General features: G+C 46.7%; 1 protein-coding gene across 1 annotated transcript in view; it reads right to left on the reverse strand.

Annotated features, from left to right (window-relative positions):
• The window catches only part of LOC146817879 (interferon-induced, double-stranded RNA-activated protein kinase-like), a 512,572-nt gene that overhangs the window by 236,294 nt on the left and 256,347 nt on the right, over positions 1-19,931 (reverse strand). Inside the window, exon 7 of the mRNA XM_085611365.1 lies at positions 13,615-13,763. Coding sequence (XP_085467491.1) covers positions 13,615-13,763 — 149 coding nt within the window. The remainder of the gene's footprint in view (positions 1-13,614; positions 13,764-19,931) is intronic.

Consider the following 19,931-nt stretch of genomic DNA (forward strand, 5'->3'; position numbering starts at 1 on the left):
CTGGTGCTGATCTCACGACCTCCTGTCCATCTGACAGTGCGTGCAGACCCCCCAGGACAGAAGTGGCGACACCATGGTCACTCAGTGGCGACTCAGCCCTCCCAGCTGGTCCCGGACCTACTGGTTCCCACTGGGGACTCCCTCCCCCTCTCACCCCTCCCTCTGGACTTCCGCACCCTCCCAACTGTAGCGGTACCGCCAGACAACAGAACTACTGGAGCTCTGCTTACAGACACTCCACGTCCTCTAGACACTGGGAGATCCTACACAAGTTGAAAATTAAGTACACACACAGTTCCTTACTCCTTTCTTGGGCAGTCAGGCAACCACTGCAGGCCACTTCCCCCAGTTTCAGGGATAGCCTCTCCTTAGTTTCATCTGGTTCCTCTACCCAACAAACGTTTCTCCTTGTTTCCTAAAGTGATCACTCCCAAATGCCTCTTCAGATCCTAGAACACGGGAAGATCCTCCTCAGATAGCCTATTGGTACAGCCTAGGCCCCCGACCTGATGTTCCCTAAAGAAACCATCCAGGCCCTGAGACTGGGTTTCGGGCACCTGGAGACACGCAGTCCCACCCACTCCTTCTCCGCAGAGTCAGGACATGAGCCCCTACACCGAGACCTAGCTGGGCTACTCTGAACCTCTTCCACCACGCTGGGCTGGAAACCACCTCAGCCACTCCTTTTGGAATCACTCCCCAATGCAAGCTCCCTATTTCAGTGAACTCACACTCACCCTCCCCAGACTGGTAAGACAGTTTCTACCACCCCTGATTTCTCAACCTGACCACCCCTACGTGACACAGGTACCATTACTCTGGGAAGTGGGAATGGGAATATATGCACTGGACACACATCTGCTGCCACCACTGGATTCAACCCTTACTGGTGAATCCAGAAAACACACTACAATTAGGGGATGATCTACCCTCCCGTTCTAGTGACTCCATACCAATTAAGTCCCCACTGTAGGCCAACCCAAGAAATAGCAAACAGCACAGGGGCAGTTACCTCCTCCAGCTTCTACTGCAGGCCAACCCAAGAAATAGCTGTCTGCACAAGGGCAGTTACCTCCTCCGGCTTCTGGTTTCTGTCCTTGGCAGGACACCCAACTCAAAGTGCACAAGAAACACATTTCCATAGAAATGACACTTAAAACAACTTAGAACAATAATCCCTTTCCATGTGACTATCTAAAATGCAGAATTTTGCAGTGTAGCCAGTTGTCGCTGTGGTACTGCGCAAACTCAAGTCCTAATCCCACCGTTGATCACCAATGTTAGAAATGGGATCTCTGGTTGGCTAAGGCTTGCGCCAAAACCAGGCAGAGACCACCACTCTAAGTCAGGGCTGGGGAGTTACACGCCAAAGATAACGCCTGCTCACCCCCTTGGTAGCTTGGCACGAGCAGTCAGGCTTATCCCGGAGGCAATGTGTAAAGCGTTTGCACGCGCACACAGCAACAACACCCTAGGGCCACCAGAAAAGTAACTCCACACCAGGTTATATATAAAAAATAGCCTTTGTATTATAATAAACACATTAGATGATAATCACATAATTTACACGGTGCAAACTGGCACTGGGCAGAATTTTACAGGGGACTATTTACACAAGACAGGGCCACCTGGACCACTGTCAGAATTAGCACAAATCACCAATGGTAAATGTAGAACATATACCAACTGTAACACAAATTATAACGGTAGAGCACAACCAGTAACTACTGGCGCAATAATGACCTCAGCATTATCACAATGGAATCAGGTATAAACCCTATCCTGTATACATCACAGGGGCATAAACATATTACGCAATCTCTCACAAGTCTAACGCATTAGACCCTACCTCCTAAGTATAATTATACTAGGGGCGTACATCACACAGGGAAGTATACTCTCCCTAACATAAACCTAAACAGGTAAAACAACCTCCTATGCAGAAATCATATCTAGAGGTATAAAACACAGGGTGCGCAAAACATACTACACACGGTACATTTCCTAACACCCCATGCATTAACACAGGGTGAGCAAAACATACTACACACGGTACATTTCCTAACACCCAAAGCATTAAAACACAATAGTACTTCAATCACATTAGGGTCCAGGTTGCGCCAGAACCTAAACGTAGCAGCTGCCCACTACTTGCTGGGTAGCTGGGGACAAGAACAGGGCCTAAACGCTGCAGCTGGCACTCAGTCCTGCGCAGCTGTGGAAGTTAAATATGAGGTATGGGCTCTCAATGGCCCTTGAAACCAATGTGCCCCACGTTGGAGCCATCTGGCTCAGAAAACAACCATGTCCACATGGAGCGCACGGGCTCCTGAAATCAATATGTGCCAACACAGAACAAGAACTTGCCCCAAAGCACTATGGAGCGCACTGGCGTTTTAAGTAAAATATGCCCCCGATGCAGTCACGCACTAAAAATAACTGGACCCCCAGCGTTGGAGCCATCTGGCTCTAAAATAATGATGCCCCCGTTGGGGCGACCCGCTATCAGACGGGGCCGCCCAAAAACCCTAAACACGGTGCCTTCACTGGCACGTAAATCACGATATGCTCCCTTCCTTGGAGCGGGAGAGAAATGCGGCCCGGTCCCCCCCCCTCAGCCCTCACTCACTGGCTCTGGGGCTAAAGGCAGCAGTCTCTGCTTCAGCCGGGCCCCCTCTTCACCCGGTCCCTCTTCTAGGACTGGGGCCCTTGTCGGATATGCTCCCTTCGTTGGAGCGGGAGACTCTTCTGCGTAGGCGGGCTGCGCGGGGAAGGCTCTTCTTCATATGCGGTGGGGCAGGCACCGGCAATGTGCCTCGGGCCCCCTCCGCCGACGTCACCATACCTGCGGGGCTCTCGCAGGCTCACGGGAGCCCCGCACTGACTTCTGGCCGTACTCCTCTTCACCCGGGCCCCCTCCTGGGATCCAGGACTCTTTAGACATACGCGGGGCTCCCTCAACTCACGGGAGCCGCGCGAGGCATACACAGTCTTCTGGGCACCCACAGATTAGGATGTCACAAAATAAACGGGGTGGGCACCCGCGAGGTACAAATAAAATGCGGGGTGGGCACCCGCGGACCAAAGCAACATAAAGCGGAGTAGGCTCCCGCTGTTTGTAATTCCAGCCAAAGCGGGGTGGGCACCCGCTCGATTACGGCAATGTGGGGGGAATCCCTACGCTGGGGATTCCCTCCGGAGCGATCGGCAGCTAGATGCTGCAAGGCTCTAGCACTCCCCTCTCCTAGGGGAATTGAAAGAAAGCGCAGACGAGGCGCTATATGCAGTCCCAGTCCTCAAGGCGATGGAATCTAAAAAGTAAAGCGCTCACAGGGCGCAAGGAGCCCTAGCTCCAAAAGCACAAGTCCTCAGCAATCAAAAATAATAAGTCCTTAGGAATGAAGGGAAAGGACAGTCTCCCAACCATCCTCAGGCCAGGCAGGGGGGTCCAAAAGAAGTCCTCCAGCATCCAGGGCATCCAGGGGCTTGGCAGGGCCCGGGGAGGCAAGCCCTCCCCTGGGCCCCAGCAGCAGCAAGCCCCTGTTAGATTCAAGTCAGAACACAAGAACATTTTCATGGGGTCACAGCCCCTCTTTTATACACAAAATCCTTTGTCTCCAAAGGTGCATGGAAGGGGCGAACCAGATGCAACTGGTTCCTGAGCACTTTGTTTTGCTCAGCCCCTCTCCCTATTCACAGGACAGGCCAGGGACATCAGACGCACCACAGGGGGTGGAGTCAGCATTGTGGAGGGAAAGCACATTGGCAAAACTTTCACCCCCAGTCACAGATCTGGGTTTAATCCATCGTTATTTTGCTCACCACGCCAACCCAGTTCAGACATGGCCATATGCAAATCAGTCTTGACCCTGTGCCTCATGGGAACAGTCCAGCCCGAACTGCCAAGCCATGTCTTCCCTGGACCGGAATCAAGCATCCTAGGACAGGTTTCGGCTGGCTGGCTGGCTGAAGAGGGGTGAAACCCCGAACCCGGTCCTAGGATGCTTGGTTCCAGTTCAGGGAGGACCTGGCTTGGCAGTTCGGGCTTGAATGTTCCCATGAGGCACAGGGTCAAGACTGATTTCCATATGGCTGAGTTCAAACTGGAATGGCATGGTGAGCAAAAAAACGATGTATTTAGGCCCAGATCTCCTTACTGGGGTGAATGTATGACATTGTTCTGCATTCTCTCCATCAACTGTTGTTTTTGCACTGATCTTAAATTTTAAGCATAGTCAAATAGTTACCAGGAACAACTCCATGGTCCTAAACAGAGTACTGAAAAGTGGGAGCAAATTCTCAGTATACCAGATGTAAAAGCTAGAGTTACCTCGCCTCAGGTTCCTGGGCTACCGTATGCCACACTGAGCACCGCTACCGCCACAAAAACACAGAGCTGTGCCTTCATCACTACCTTACACCATTGCGTGATATCATTATATCACCTTCTTCTCCACCTGTCGCCTCTCGAGTAACGCCCAAGTGGCTTCTTCCTTACCTGTCGCCTCTCGAGTTGCGCCCAACTAAACTGAAGCACTTCTCGGCTTCTTGAGATGTGGAACTATCAAACTCAGTTTGCAGTAATCACAGCTGGCAGTCCGGGCTCACAGGAAAGCATAAGGTAGGAGGGTCCAAAAGATTTCTGGCCGGTGCGTAGGCAGCACATGATAGGCCATATTCCGGTGCTACAGGCTACCAGGCTATCGGCCTGCTGTGCAATGCACATGCTTTGCCGCGGCCGGGATGTGCTGGCACAACCACAGTTAGCCACTTCTGAAGTACTTTGCCATTGGTAAGCAGCAAGCATCCTTTCTGTAAACTCTCCTTTGGAGTTCAGACAATGCAGTGCGTATTGGACTATTTTACAACTCAAAAGCAAACTCAATCATTGCACATTCAATTCTTTAGGTCATACATTCATTCAGTTTTTAAATCAACCTGCATTCAATAGGTAAAGCAAAAATTGTTTGTACTATTTGTTATTACTAAGATCACCTTAATGTCCTAGGATCCATGGTAAGGCACCTGGATAAGCTCTTGATGTTACTGATGCACTTTAAAGCGCTATACTTAGGGGCTGGGTACAGCTAACATCTATGCAGCCACAAGAGACAGGTGTTGAAAATAACTGATTTAACTCATTAAGTCCTGGCTGCCGTGTTTGAGATTTAGCAAGCCACTGTGAGCCAAATGGGTTCATGTCATGTTCCAAAAATAATAAATAACTGAGCCTCGAACTGAGTCCAGGTGGATAATATAAGACTCTGACTGAAAACAAATGGTGTCGCCCACATAAAAAGCATCTTTAGTAAGATATGAGAGTACAAAAGTAATCTTGGCAGAATCATTATTAAACCAATGCGATTTTGCTAAAAAATGCAACTGACACTAGGCCAGAAAAATTTGAAACTTATGGGGATCTCCTCAAAATTTGTCCCCAGGGGTTAGGGCCACATTTGGAATGACATATGTATTATGACTGACTGTGACATTACCATTTACCCCTTCCGTTACCACAGAGGCACTGGCTGGGGGTTATCGTTACGCAACAAGAGTGGCGCATCATTATTTGAACGACGTGTTAATTGCTTCAATCAACTAAGCAAAAATCTAGCACCTGGACAAGCCACTTATGCTCTTCATGGATTTTACTAATAGCTTGGGACATGATGTGAACAGGACTCTCATATAAGTTTATGAAGAGGCCTGGCAAACTGTCAGGGTTTGCTGTAGCAGACCCACCGAAATCCCCTCGTGTCCCTGCTGTGTTCGTGAACAAGACGGGCCGTATCACCAGACGTCGAAAGTGAGAGAGAGACAAAGAGAGCGAGAGAGAACATCTTAGTATGGCAGCCATATTGGGTCGCCCCCTTGTGTGAAAGGGAGCCATGCCTTGCAATTTAGGCTCAATAGTTCGGATCATCTGTGTGAGAGGGGGTGCAGCCTTCTCCTCTACTGGAGCATCAAAGCTGTGGTGTGGTGAGATTGGAGACAACTAGACAAACTGGAAAAGCACAACTGTGCAAACTTTGTCTCTGCTTTTCTTTGAACTGCTAAATTAGAAAAAATTTTAGAGAAGAACCTTGTTAAACCCCACGTGAAAGATTTTCTTTACAGATTACAACTTGATACGAATTTAGAGAAAGTATTACCAGAGAACAGATTTAATGTTTCTTTTTATTTTGGACTTGCTATGAAATGTGAACTGCTGACTCTGCTGTGTGTTTGATTATGGAACTGAATAAATGGATACCCTTTCGCATGGATGACATTTACTAATCTGTGCTGAGACTGCGAAGTGCAGCTAGAGAGAGTGAATTACTTAAGAGAGCTCCAGGTTCCTATGAAGTTATACACATTTTTTGGATACAGACAGCTGTAACTGCAGAGTGATCTGAGTAAGATAGCTTCTCCAACCAGCAGCTTGTGCTACTGGTAGCTCTCCAGCCCCCTGTGAGTAGCTCGTCTGTGTACAGCCCAGCATACTAAATGAGAAGCTTTTCCGTAGCTGAATTAACATATGTATAGCACAACTGAAAAATGTATATTCAAGACGAAAATGTGTGTACATTCAGAACTCATAAGCTGACGTTTGGAAAAAATGGCTGAATTTAAAGCTGCTATCTCAATGACAAACCATGCAGTGTTGGGGGCAGTTATTACTACTGTTACTACCTTGGTGCCAGGGGTGACCAGTGCAGCGATGGCTATTATGTATTATCCACATAAAGGCATTCCAAATTGACAAAGCCTATTTCACCTTACTGCAGAAACCCTTTCCTTATGCACTGAGGGTGATCACTGCTGATAATCTTGCATTGTGTGCCACTAAGGTAATCTTGCCTGATGTGGTCGCTATTACAACACTAAAAATATTAGTAGCTCGGGATGATTTTATTTTAACATAAGTAGTTGTTATTACAGAATAGGTTGGAGACCCTTAGATATTCAGAGAATGTGTTAACTGAGTGACTAATCCTTGAGAGAATAAACATGTACGGGTAGTGAATACATTTTACATTTCAATACAAAATAGAGTGACAATTTGAAGGCATCAGTAAATATAACATTCCTCAATATGTTACAATAGCATAGTCACCTACTGTGCAATCAACTGGAACGAGAAGATCATAAGCAACCCAATAAGCTCTTGACATTCCTGTTCTTGTCTGATCCTCAAAACTCTCTAAACCCCCTCCAAGCCCCCCAAACTTTATCCCACTGTTTGGGCATCCCCTTCCCTGATACACAACATGCTCTGCTCTTTGACACCAGTCCATATCGGACATCCATTCCCATATGGTTGTGGGTTTTATCCTGCCCCACAATTTCATACATTGTAATCCTGATTTCGCACCATCTACTCTCAAAACTGGCAGGCCTATGAAGGAGCACTAGAAAAGGTATTGCACAAGACAGATAAACAAGACTGCCATTCCTCTTCCTAATTCCCCTCCTCCTAACATGGCCACATTCATTCTCTGTTCCCTTATGAGGTCAGAGTTTGTGGTGCCTAGTGGTGATACTTACTGAGCTTGCTTGGGCCAGCGCTGGGCCAGAAAGCTATTTCCCTTAACTACCCTCTTCTAGGCTTTGTCCCCATCGACAAGGATTATTTGGTCTGCAGGTTGACAAAGATTATTCGGTCTGTAGGCAGGCGCGGATCGTCCATTGGGGCGTTGGGGCGTAGCCTCCCCGCCCCGCGCACCCGCCCGCGCTCGCAGCTCCCTCGGTGTCTCTGAACTTAGTTTACTTAAGTTCAGAGACGCCGAGGGTGGGGAGAACTAACTGACAATGCATGTCAGTCAGCATGACGTCGGACCGTGGGCGGTCCGGCGTCATGTTGACTGACATGCATTGTCACAAGCCAGGGAAAGGCAGCACAAGTGCGCATGAGTGGGCATGGAGATTAATTTTTACTCCGTGTCCAGTCATGCGTACTTGTGTTTTTACTGCCTTGCGCATGCCCATTAGGAGCCCCTCGGTCTCCTAATGGGCAGGCGGCGGGCTTAGCGTAAGCTGTGCCCTCAGCCAGGATTGGCTGAGAGGGGTTGGCAGGCCCCTCCAGTACCGTTAGTGAAGGCGCCCAGGGGATCAGAGGTCTTAGAGGTGGCGTGGACCCGTGGACCGGCTGTGAGGTAAGTTTTTTTTTTAAATATTTCATTCCCCCCCCACCCGTGCGGGTTTTACTCAGTGCTATTCATTAAAAAAAATTCTCAGCTAATATTGCCAATTGTGCGTGCTCCTCTGTTTTTTATGTATATTTTCGGTGCCTTTTTAGAGTCTAGTTTCGATTTACCATATCAAAATATAGCACATTTAGGCTAATGGTGGTAGTTATTAAAGCTGTGCGGTCTCTAAAATAATATAGATCACATCATATTCCTTCCATCTCCATCTTGGTGAGCAGTTGCTATTGTGCACCATTTAATTTATGAATATATATGTGCATATGATTAGAATTAAGCAAACATATGCTTGTATGCAGATAGTTCGCTTCGGAAGCTGTCCACTCAGGAATGATTAGTGACAATATGGAGGAATGTGTAAAACTTCGAAAACCGAGATGTCACACTTTTATTTTAAGATGGCTTCCTTGTTGACAGGCCGTGAACAGAGTTTAGTACTGTGTTATGTGTTTTCTTTTAATTCCTTTATGCCCCCTGCTCAATGCCTAAGATGTACATTGTTTTAGTTGATAACAACTGAAACGAGCATTTGCAATGCAATGAGATGCTAGTTATGCCCATGGCAGCTTCACCCAACCTGTGCCTACCAACAGCAAACACACGATAAACGCGCCGTGCACAGACCTGCAAACAAATGCACAAGCCAAACCCAATGCACACAGGATGCATAGAGCTAAGACTATATACATTGCCACTACACCCCAGCACACAAACACCTCACGCTCTCTGCATACCACCAGACACAATTCTACACGCATAACCTACAATCTAACCCCCCAAATAGGTCTACAATCTGCTATAAACTACCAACAGAAAGTCAAATGATGTCTGCTCACTGCCCCATGAAATCCAAGCGGTTTACTTGCAGTTAAATGAAATAAGGCATTTGTTTATTGAAAGGTTGTTTGTGCATTGCTGATTGGATATAATGGATTGCTGCTTCCAAAGTGACAGAAAAGTCGTATAACTTTTGGTGCCGGATTGAATGCATTGTAACAATGAGTGAACACATTTTCACACGGAACTGGGCAATTTGTCAACAGTGCTAATGGATCATGATTGTTAATGTCAAATTAAGAGAAGGTCGTCCCAGATAAACATCTCTGTTTTTTGCTGTGTGAAAGGATGAGCGCTCCACAGGACTGTGTTGTTGTTGCTTAGCTGGGTGGTCAGTTGTCCATTTCCGGCCCTTGCAGGTACTTTCCCCACGGCATCTCTTGCCGAGTCTCTCTAGCAGTGATGCAGTATTGTCCCACAAAGTGGGTGACATCGTGTTCGAGCTGCCTGTTTAAGTTGGTTTGGTCAAGGACACGTACTGTTTGTTGAGCTTGCAGTGCTTTGCCTGCTGTCTGGCTCTGGTGCCTTGTCTGTCATCAGACCTCAAAGTGGTTGACACCTTCCTGCTTTCTCAAATTTGCTTGAAAATGCACCATTTGCCCACTATTTTTTCAAAGTTTTCACGGGGAAAAACCCCTCCCCCCCCCCCCCACCGAGCCCTCCGTAGGTGGTTCAGGCTCGCTCGCTACTCTCGCTGGCCGCAATAAAGTACAACAACTGTTTTACGCCCCGCCACTTTCAAATGTCACCAGCCGCCACTATCGGTAGGTTGGAAAGAGCAATTTATCTCACATGAACTCCTCAACCAAGACACTGTTCATCATATTAAGTTAATTTGATTCTTTGTCACTTGAATCGCTTGCCTAAATAACTCTCTCTCAAGCTGGCCACAAAATCAGGTTTGTTTCTATCAAAAGAGTCTCCTATGTCCAGGCTCTCTCTCTTGAAAACGGTCTTTCTACACTAAGAATGTGATTTCCTGAGAGAATAGGAGAGGTGACAGCTATCTCTTTCAGAAAACCTTATCAGATGGTCTTGTCACAAATATGATTGATTCATGCTTAGCAGATCTTCAATAAAGTAAGAAGAGTGGTGAGGGAGATGGATACATTTGGAGAGAGCCAATCACCTGTTGATCAACATTACCATTCCATGTCATTCATTTCTTCTCCGGTTACACACACTATCAGAAGTAATGCTGATGGTAATTTGATATACAAAGTACTAGGAGTTCACATAATGACTCATCAGGTGAATTCTAATTTAACAAACATTGGCAAAGTTAAAAATTTGCATCTATAGAAGACAAGTGGTGCAACCTATTGGCTTTGTCAATGCTTGTTTCCATTGGCGCACCACGTCTTTTTGGTGAGTCATGGCACAAGGGTGCACATGTGTTGTTATGTCCACGCACTCAGGAGCACACGTGACAGCCATCTTGTAAACTATTTCAAGATGGTGAGTAGAGGTGTTATAATTTGCTTACGGCTATTTAGGCCTTTTTTATACATTACCGTTCCGACATGGCTGACAGTTATTTTGGAACCGTAAACTACAAATAAAAATAAAGTGCACAGGAGTGTTTGAAAGCAAAGTGAGTGGCCTGGCAGCACTTTAGGGCGATCTGGTCCTTAAAGATCTTTTTTTTTTAAAACTGTTACGGTTTATGAAGCAACATCAGGATAAGAAGCTCTAACTGGCAGGGTAGCACTATCCAAGATGGTGATTCTCCCCAGGCTCCTGTACTACTTTGCTAACTTACCTATATATGTTCCTGCGGCCTTCTTTGTCACACTCACTAAACTACTTAGGGACTTTCTCTGGGGGAACAACCGACACAGAATGGCACTAACAAAACTATACCTGCCTACCAACCAAGGGTGGCTAGCTGCGCCTTGTTTCGAGCACTACTATTTGGCTGCACAACTGCAGTGATAGCCCGCTGGCTTGCGGATTAGGGTCGTGATGACACGGCCTCCACTCTGCCCCCACACTCCCTGGAGCAGATAATTAGACTCTTCCACCCAGCCACTAAAGCCACAATGCCGACACCGCTTCTAGTGGCAGTGGCGTACAAATGCCCACCTCAGGAGCCTATATCTCACCAGAGCTCTGATCCCCTATGCACCGGCAATACCATTGGAGGGTTCCCCTAGTGGGACCGGGGCGCTCACATCTCTTGCACTCACGAACTGGCGAGAAGCTGACATACAGACCCTGGGAGAGCTATACCGAGATGGCACACTTATACCATACGAGTCCCTGGTTGAAGACGAGGGACTACCGCCGGGGCAATTCCTAATGCATCGCTCACTGATCGCGACACTGACTGCTAAATGGGGAGACATGTCCACAGAGCCATGCCACCACCTCACCATACAGTACCTCCACGTCATGGGGTGAGGTAGACACATGGTCCGCTCGTTTGCAGTGTCATTCCGTACACATGTAGCGATTAATCTGGATCCCCTTCGCCGCAAATGGGAACTAGATCTAGGGAGACAACTGGAGGACAGGGAGTGGGAAAAGTTATTGAAGAGGCCAGTACGCATACCCAGAAACATGAGATTCCGACAAATACAATTGTTCATTGTACACAGGGCATACCTCACACCCGAGACGATCAACAGGTATTTCCATCGTACGGATGCAGTATGTCCTAGATGTGCCTAACCCGGGGCTGGGCTAATACACATGCTGTGGAGTTGCCACAGACTGCATGCATATTGGCACACAATCAGCGAGTTATTACGCGCATGCACAGGTCCCAACACACCCTTTGAATGACCCGTTTACTTACTGCACCACTTCCGTAGAACTCCGGCCACAAAAGTAACATCCCGGTTCCTTGACCTAGGACTAGTGGTCGCCAAGCGGCTACTAACCAAGAGGTGGAAGGCACAGGAACTGCCACACACACGAGCGTGGAGGCACTTGCTTTCCGCATGGGCCAGAGCAGAGGGAATTGCCATCCGGCGGGAAGAAACGCTAGGATTGGGGAGGGATCCCATAGCAACCTAGTGGGAGGGACTGTTCCAAGCATTACAGCAAACTGAGGAGGTGGAACCCAGGGGACAATCCGAGGGTTAGGGATGCGAGCCTGTAGTGGGTGCCGTGGGCTCCGGCTGTGGACAACTGTAATGTTCCATGTATACACATATACTAATTGACACTAAGGGTGGGCACAGCCGAAGCCAATGAATGGGGGCAACTGTCAGGTTGACGAAATGGGGTGAGACAATGGGGGAACGGGGGGGATGGGAGGCGGGCATATTCACATTAACATTGGTCAATGTTGTGGTTGTTGGTTTTGTTTGTTTTAAATACATAACATCTGTTCAAAAGTCCATACTGTTTGATCTGAAAGGACTTTATACAACGGACTAATGGAACCATGCTATTATTAAACTGTAACCTCTATCAATTGTGAAATGAACTGAGCACTAGAGTCAAACCCGCTTCTGACCAGCAGCCACCATATGTATACTTGAAATGCTTAAACCTCATGTAACACTAGTATGTTTCAACTATCGGTAGGTGATCCAATGTATAGATGGCTCTCAAAACATGTTGCCTTTCATGAATATGTAAACTCAAAAGTCAATAAAAACAGATTTAAACAAAAAAATCAGGATAGGAAGCTCTATAAGCAAGCGCAGGAGAGGAGTCGCATCCCTGCTAAAAAGAAATTATAATACAAAAAGAAAAAAGAAAGAAATTAAAGCCATTGTGTGCAAACTACTTTTCAGAAGTGTTCACATCTGTGAAATGACATGTTATGTTATGTTAAATCGACTTGATATAGCGCACAAATCACCCTAGGGCATCTCGGCACTGCTTGTGGATCAAAGACAGGAATCGATGAGGATGTTATTAAAATAGGTGGGCTTTGAGTTGTTTCCTGAATTTACAGTTGTTTGGACAAGAACGTTCGTGAAGAAGGAGCTTGTTCCAGTACACGGGCGACATAGGAAAAAGCCTTTCCACCGCTGCGTGTAAGGCGAATGGGGGGGACCCACAGCAATGCTTTCGAGCCAGATCTTAGATTACGGCAGGGGGGATACGCTTTTATTCTTTTCTGAAGGTAGAGTGGGCTTTTGCCCTTTAATGCATTGTATGTGAGACAGCAGATTTTAAAATGAGCGATTTTCTTCACAGGCAACCAGTGTAGTTCTTTCAGCAGAGGCACTGAAGATGTGCCAGAAGGGCAGTTGAGCACAAGCCTTACTGGCGTATTTTGGACAACCTGAGGTTTAGAAATCAGTGTTTCACTGACATTGGCCAACAGGGCCATAGGCTGTATCTAGTAATGATGGACAGACCTGTTGTCCAATGGCAAAAGCCAGCTGAACAATAGTAACCAATGTATGTGTATGTTGTGTTTTGTGTCCCGCCGCCCTGCATCATAATCAGGTCCATAGTATCAAAGCAGTTTTAAAGTCACCTCCTGTCCTAACTACAAAACCAATAACATTCATCATGTACACTGCAACACAACTCTATTCATAAGAAAAAAGAGCATCAGATAGTTGAAAAGACAATCAAAACAATCAATCGAGTTAAAATCCTAAAAGTACATATTACTTACGTTGGAAGGTGTGGGAGACCATCCCGATTAACCTCTTTAAAGTAATACATAGTGCTCTCATGCTGGCAATATTCATTCAGTCTTTTAAGGTAATTAGTGTCTCTATTTTCCGAATCTGGGTTTGGTGATTTAGATGAGTCACTAACAACCTGAGTGCAGAACATAGGGGAAAAATTAGTTTTCATGAGACCAGCATAGCAAAATGTGACACAAAAAGGTTAGATTTAATCAATAATTTCACAAACAACACTACTCATCAAAGTCATTAAAAAAGCTAATCCTTTCTAAATATCCTGGCAAGTTATTTAGCATAAAGTGAATATCAAAATCAAAGCAGGGACTGTACAGTGGTGATCCTTTTTGTATTTAATCTTTCTATTCAATAAGTAGAAAAAATACAAGTTGTCCATTCTGAAGCAATTGTTAATAAGCAGGATAAAACAGTGACTATACTATTGCATTACTCATAAACAATAAAAATCCATCAGTCATGAAGATTTCACAACTTCCAAGTTCTCTGGTCAATTTTTAAATATTATATACTGTCAATTTTTAAATATTATATTCCAGTAAGCGTGATAAGGAAAATGTTACTTAACCTGTAAGCATCTGTTTGTGGCATGTAGTGCTGTGGATTCACATGCTATGCATACTACTGTCATCTAATGTTGGACCCGGATGAGCGCAATTTTATTTTGTTCAAAGAAGTATTTTTACTACTAATGTGCATGGTCATCAACTTCATTGTTAGATTGTTTTCATGCACGGCAAGTGAGTCACCATGTGAAGCGCAGCGGTGTATAGAATGTATGGATAGATGTCTGTGCCCAAGCGGAAGAAAAGATCTTAAAGATGACTGTAACAGTCACAGTCGTCTGGGGAGGAAGGTGGGTGCATGAGAATCTACACCACTTTATGCCATGAACAGATGCTTACAGGGTAAATAGCAATTTCTGTTTGAGGCATGTGTGGCTGTGGATACGTATCCTGTGCACATGCTGCCAAGCAGCCATCCCAAAAGCTGTGGCTAGCCTGTGGGTGTTTTAGTATATTAAGAGAGTGTAGAGTGTTTGCTTGTTGGTGAGCTGAGACATTCACACAGAAATGTTTTGTAAAGGTGTGTGGTGTAAACCATGTAGCTGCTTTGCATATATTAGCTCCTGGAGTGTCTCCCAGAAAGACTATAGAGACTCCTTTTTGCCCAGTAGAGTGGAACCCAGGAGCAAAGGTCAAAGTTCTTTTAACTTTAGCATATCATGTCTGGACAGTTGCGGCTGGTGACATTTGGAAGTGGTGAGGCGTAAAATGATTCTCATACTGCACCGTAGCGAGCAAGGCTGTACAACCTAAGGAGGGTTTGGGGGTGTTCTCCCCCCAAGAAAATTTTGTTGAAAAAAAGAAAGTGGACAAATGGTGCAGTTTCAAGCAAATTTGAAAAAGCAGGGAGGTTAATAAAGCAATTGTGAAAGTTCAGTTATTACATTAATAAAGAGATGTCATATAACATAGGTAGCTGCTTATTCAGTATAACCACAGAGCTTCATAACAGACTTCGAGAGACAATGCATTTCTGAGTACCTCACGGATGTTTTTTATTTAACAAACAACTAAACAGGTCTCACAATAGCAGCATTCAACATATTGTTCACTTTTTGTGAATAAAATCAGCACGTCTGTCTTTAAGAGCAGCAAACTTTTTAATAACTTGAATGTTATAAAGTCTGGTATTCTTTTAACTAGGTCTCTCTCTACAGAGAGCATAGCTAAAGCATTCAGTCTTTCCTGAATCATGGTGTTCCTCAGGAATGTCTTTATTGTGTTCAAAGTGGAAAAACATCGTTCCGACTCTGCTGTTGTCATTAGAGTGGTAATGACTATTTTAGTAAAGCCACTGTCTCTGTAAGTGACTTTTCCATGTTAAGGTTCTGAACTACAGCAAGCAAAGAAATTGCAACAGTGGCCTGCCAATATACATTCATACTGTAGAGTACAGTTAATTCAGTTCTCAGAGCCTCTTTCTTAAGCATAGGGTAAGTTTCCACAGCCTTATTCAGTGCTTGCTCAGGGAAGGAGTTATCATATTTTGCAAACAGATCACTTTTCAGTAATGTGGCACTCACCAAATGGTTTGTAAAGGAAAAACGTCCCTTTGCCTGCACAATTATAGTGTCACATATCTCTTTTGCAATTCAGACCAGACTGCTGATGTTTTTTCTGCAGTTGGAGAAGGTAGAATCATTTGGCAGTCTGCTTTCTAAATTGTCAACCCCTTCTCTGACTTTGTTAATGCTGGTGACAAAGTCAGTGGTAGCTCTTTCCACACAGACCGTATCTATTTCACGTTTTTGTAAACTCTCATATAGTACGTCAACATGAAGCATTATGTCATAAAACAAAAACAGCAAAAACTGGAACTCCCTGTCTTGCAGTGTTCTAGCAAAGCCACAGGCCTCACTCCGAGTTTTATATTCAAAGTCATCATTGGCTTCTATGGTGTCTAAACATTTTTCAAGGTCAACCCTATGTTGGTATATTAGGCTGATTGTACGTATGTGAAAATTCCAACGAGTTTGGCCTCCCTTTGGAATCCTTCTGTTGACAATCGTATGAAGTACCTCCTTTCTTTTGGGGGAACGTGAGAAGAATGCTGCCATTCCTCGTACGTCCATAAAGAATATCTGTGCCTCAGAGATCTTTCCTACTGCTTGTTGCATAATCAGATTAAGTTGGTGGGCATAACAGTGCACATAATGGGCATTAGGGTACACATCTCTAATTTTTTTTTTCACTCCACCGGAGGTTCCAACCATTAATGCAGCACCATCATAGCTTTGTGCAATCAGTTTTTGTTTTTGAGGATGCTCTGGAAAAATCAAGTTTAGTTCTTGTAGAATAGCTGAAGAAAGTCAGTGTTTTTCAACTCTTGCACGATATTGCTTTTTATGTCTAGCCTAGCGACGCAGCGCATGTGCTGCTCGCTTAGCGGGATCTATTGTCGTCGATTTTTGTTCGGAAGGGGGACAGGAGATGTGCACGCGTACGGACAGGAGATGTGCATGCGTAGGGCTCGTTTCAGCACAACGCGCACATGGCACGCTTTCACTTTCCCTCCCTCCCCCGTCGGCTCCAGATCATCTAGGAAGCTCCCGGGGACCCTGCACGGCGTCAGCAGTTACGCGCGCATGGCGTGCTTTCACTTTTTAGGAGCAGCCGACCAAGGTGATGTTCAGGAAGAAGCCGCCGTCAACACTGCCCGCAGGAGTACGAGAGGGATGACGAGGAAGCGTGCTTGGATATTCGTGGAACCCCGCAGGAGAGGTGCTTTTCTTTTTGTATGGCTCTTGGCATGTTGCAGTAGATGGTTGGACATAACGATTTTCATTTACAGGAGCCAGTGAAGTTTTGTGGGAGGGCACACTATACTATTACAATTCTTGCTTTCCACGATTTGATAAACAGCTTTTTTTTTTTAAAAACCAGTAAGGAAATGGCGTCTACCTGCGTCATACATTTCAATGCTGCTGCCGCTCACGTTACATAAGACGCCACTTCCGCTTAACAGAAAAAGTCACACTTTTTCGCCGTCATTAGGTTACCCCTTCGCAGACGCACAGCAGCCACTCATCAAAGCACTTCATAGGAAAGGCGCAAACGCTAAGCCTTTGCTGCACGATTCCTTTCCTCAGTGGTGAGATTGCGATCCTAGCCTAATTAGACCTCGTTGAAATTTAATTTACGCAAGAGAAATCTCATGTAATTTCACATTAAGATTATTACACGAACTTTGGCGTCGCTTACATGGGACAGAGCAAAGCTATACATACTTGTCGGCTGTGCATGGCTCCTTCTCCCGCCTTGGCTACATCTTCGTTCCCCGTGTCATAGACTGCAGGGTGGTTGCCGCAATATTCTTCCACGTGGTCTGTCAGACCACTCACTGATCACTCTTACATTGCGCATGGGTAGAGCGCCGCAGCCATTTCGGTGGCATCTCTCGGCATGGAACTTTCAGAGAGACGACTATAGAGAACATATGGCGGGAGCCATCGACCACTTCTTATCAACTAATGTTGGGACAGTAGAGACTGCCTCTGGGAGGCGATGAAGCCTACGCTTCGAGGTGTGGAGGCGAAGCTGTTGGAATTGGAATTCAGCAGCAGGAAGGCTCCGGTCGACAGGCTAGCCGCCAACTTCTGTTGACGCAGCAAGAATATTCTCACACTCTGCTGGATGAGGCCCGACAGGCGTGGCTGGTGACCTGCAGTAGGATCTACCAGTGGGGGGATAAGTCCAGTAAACTACTGCATAGGTGATGTCAGCGGTTGCTAAATTCTCAGTCGCTCCCGGGCATTCTGGGTCCAGATCGGTCCACCCTCTCGGACCCCTCCGTGATAGCGGACAGCTTTGCTGCGTATTATGCAGATCTTTATCCCCTCAGGTAATGCCTCCCGGTGGAGGAAGTCGGCCGCTTTCTTGATGATTTGCCGCCCAGGACCATCTCCGACGATGTGCGCGAGGAGCTGGATCTTTCGCTCACGGAAGAGGAGCTGGGTGCGGCATTGGGCGAAATGCAGCCCGGGAAGGCCCCTGGGCCCAATGGCTTCTCATGTGAATTCTTTAAACGTTATTTCTTGCAATTGGGACCACATTTCAGGGGAGTGGTGGAGGAGGCCAGGGAGCGAGGTTGCCTGCCCCGTGATTGGAGACACGCAGAGATCGTAGTGTTTCATAAGCCCGGAAGACCTCCGGATCAATTGCGTCATATCGCCCCATCTCTCTTCTTAATGTGGAGGCTAAGGTGCTGGCCAAGGCTCTGGCCAACCGCCTCCGTACACATATTACATCTTTGGTTCATCAGGCCGGGTTTATGCCTCAGAGGGCGACCCGGCACAATATTCGCCGTGCCCATGTGGTGGTGGCTACCGCCCAGGGCTTGGGGGAATGAGCCGCGCTATTGCTTGCGGATATGGATAGGACATTTGATTCCCTCAGCTGGGTGTATTTATTCGCTCGCCTCCATAGGTAAAATTTTGGACCACGCTTCTTGTCTTATATAACTCTCATATATACAGACCTGACTGCGTCTGTACGGATGGCGGGTTCTGTCTCCTCCATGTTCTCTATCAGACGGGGCACTAGGCAGGGGTGTCCGCTATCCCCCTATTTGTTCGCCCTAGCGATGGAACCCTTAGTGTCCTGGGAACGGATAGATGCCCAAGTGACTGGTCTGGAGTGGACGACGGGCCTGTCGGATTGCATTGCTTTATATGCGGACGACGTCCTCTTCCTTCTTACAGATATCGACAAGACGGGACCGCGCCTTCTGCGCATTATGCAAATCTTTGGGGAGACCTCGGGTCTATATATAAACCCTCGCAAATCTACTCTATGGGTCATTGGGGGAGGGGCGGGCCCTGGTTTCTGGGCCTCCTCTGTTCAAGTGGCCTCTGGGGGCTTGCAGTACTTAGGAGTGTTCATATCGGACTCACCACTCATCTCATGGGAAAGGAATCTAGCCCCTGTATGGGATCGTGTGTGAGAGGATTTTAAAGTCTGGTCTCACATGCCCCTTTCAATATATGGCCCGCCAGCCATCTTTAAGATGGTGTCACTTCCCCGCCTCCTTTACCAATTACAAAACCATCCATATCCGATCTCTCCCGGATGGTTCCGACGGGTTAATGCGGCCCTGTGTCCGTTTTTGTGAGCGGGAGGAATGGCGAGAGTGGCCCTGCGGACGTGCTTTCGGTCCACGTATTGTGGGGGTTTGGCAACCTCTGAAATCCTGTCCTATTATATGGCCTCCCACCTATTAGTCCTCAACGAGTGGTGGTATGGGGATAGGGCGGATCCAGCCTACGTGGTCGAGAAATGTTGTATGGGGGACCACACTCTACATATTATACTTTATTCGGCGTTGTTACGCAGCTCCTTGCCCCTGGCTACGAAACTTGTCTTTCAAATCTGGCGACATGCGCTGCGGAGGACCGGGTGGTGGAACAGGCTAACTCGGGAGACTCCCCTTTGGCACAATGGGCGACTGCCACCACTGGCTACATTGTCAGGTTTTCGAGGCTGGGACCATATCGGCATTTCTACTCTTGGGGATGTCATGCGGGGCTCGGTTCTGAAGTCTTTTCAGGATTTCCAAAAAGACTTTCAAATGCCTAAAACCCAATTTTTCAGATACCTACAGTTCCGACATGCTATCACCCCATATATCGAGGGGTTGGGGTCCTTGGCTGAGTTTAGTCCCATAGAGGCTAAGATATTTGTGAGGGACCTCCAGGACCGCAAAAATCTACCAGTCCTTGGTC

Source organism: Triturus cristatus, chromosome 6, assembly GCF_964204655.1.
Source record: "Triturus cristatus chromosome 6, aTriCri1.1, whole genome shotgun sequence".
Taxonomy (NCBI): domain Eukaryota; kingdom Metazoa; phylum Chordata; class Amphibia; order Caudata; family Salamandridae; genus Triturus; species Triturus cristatus.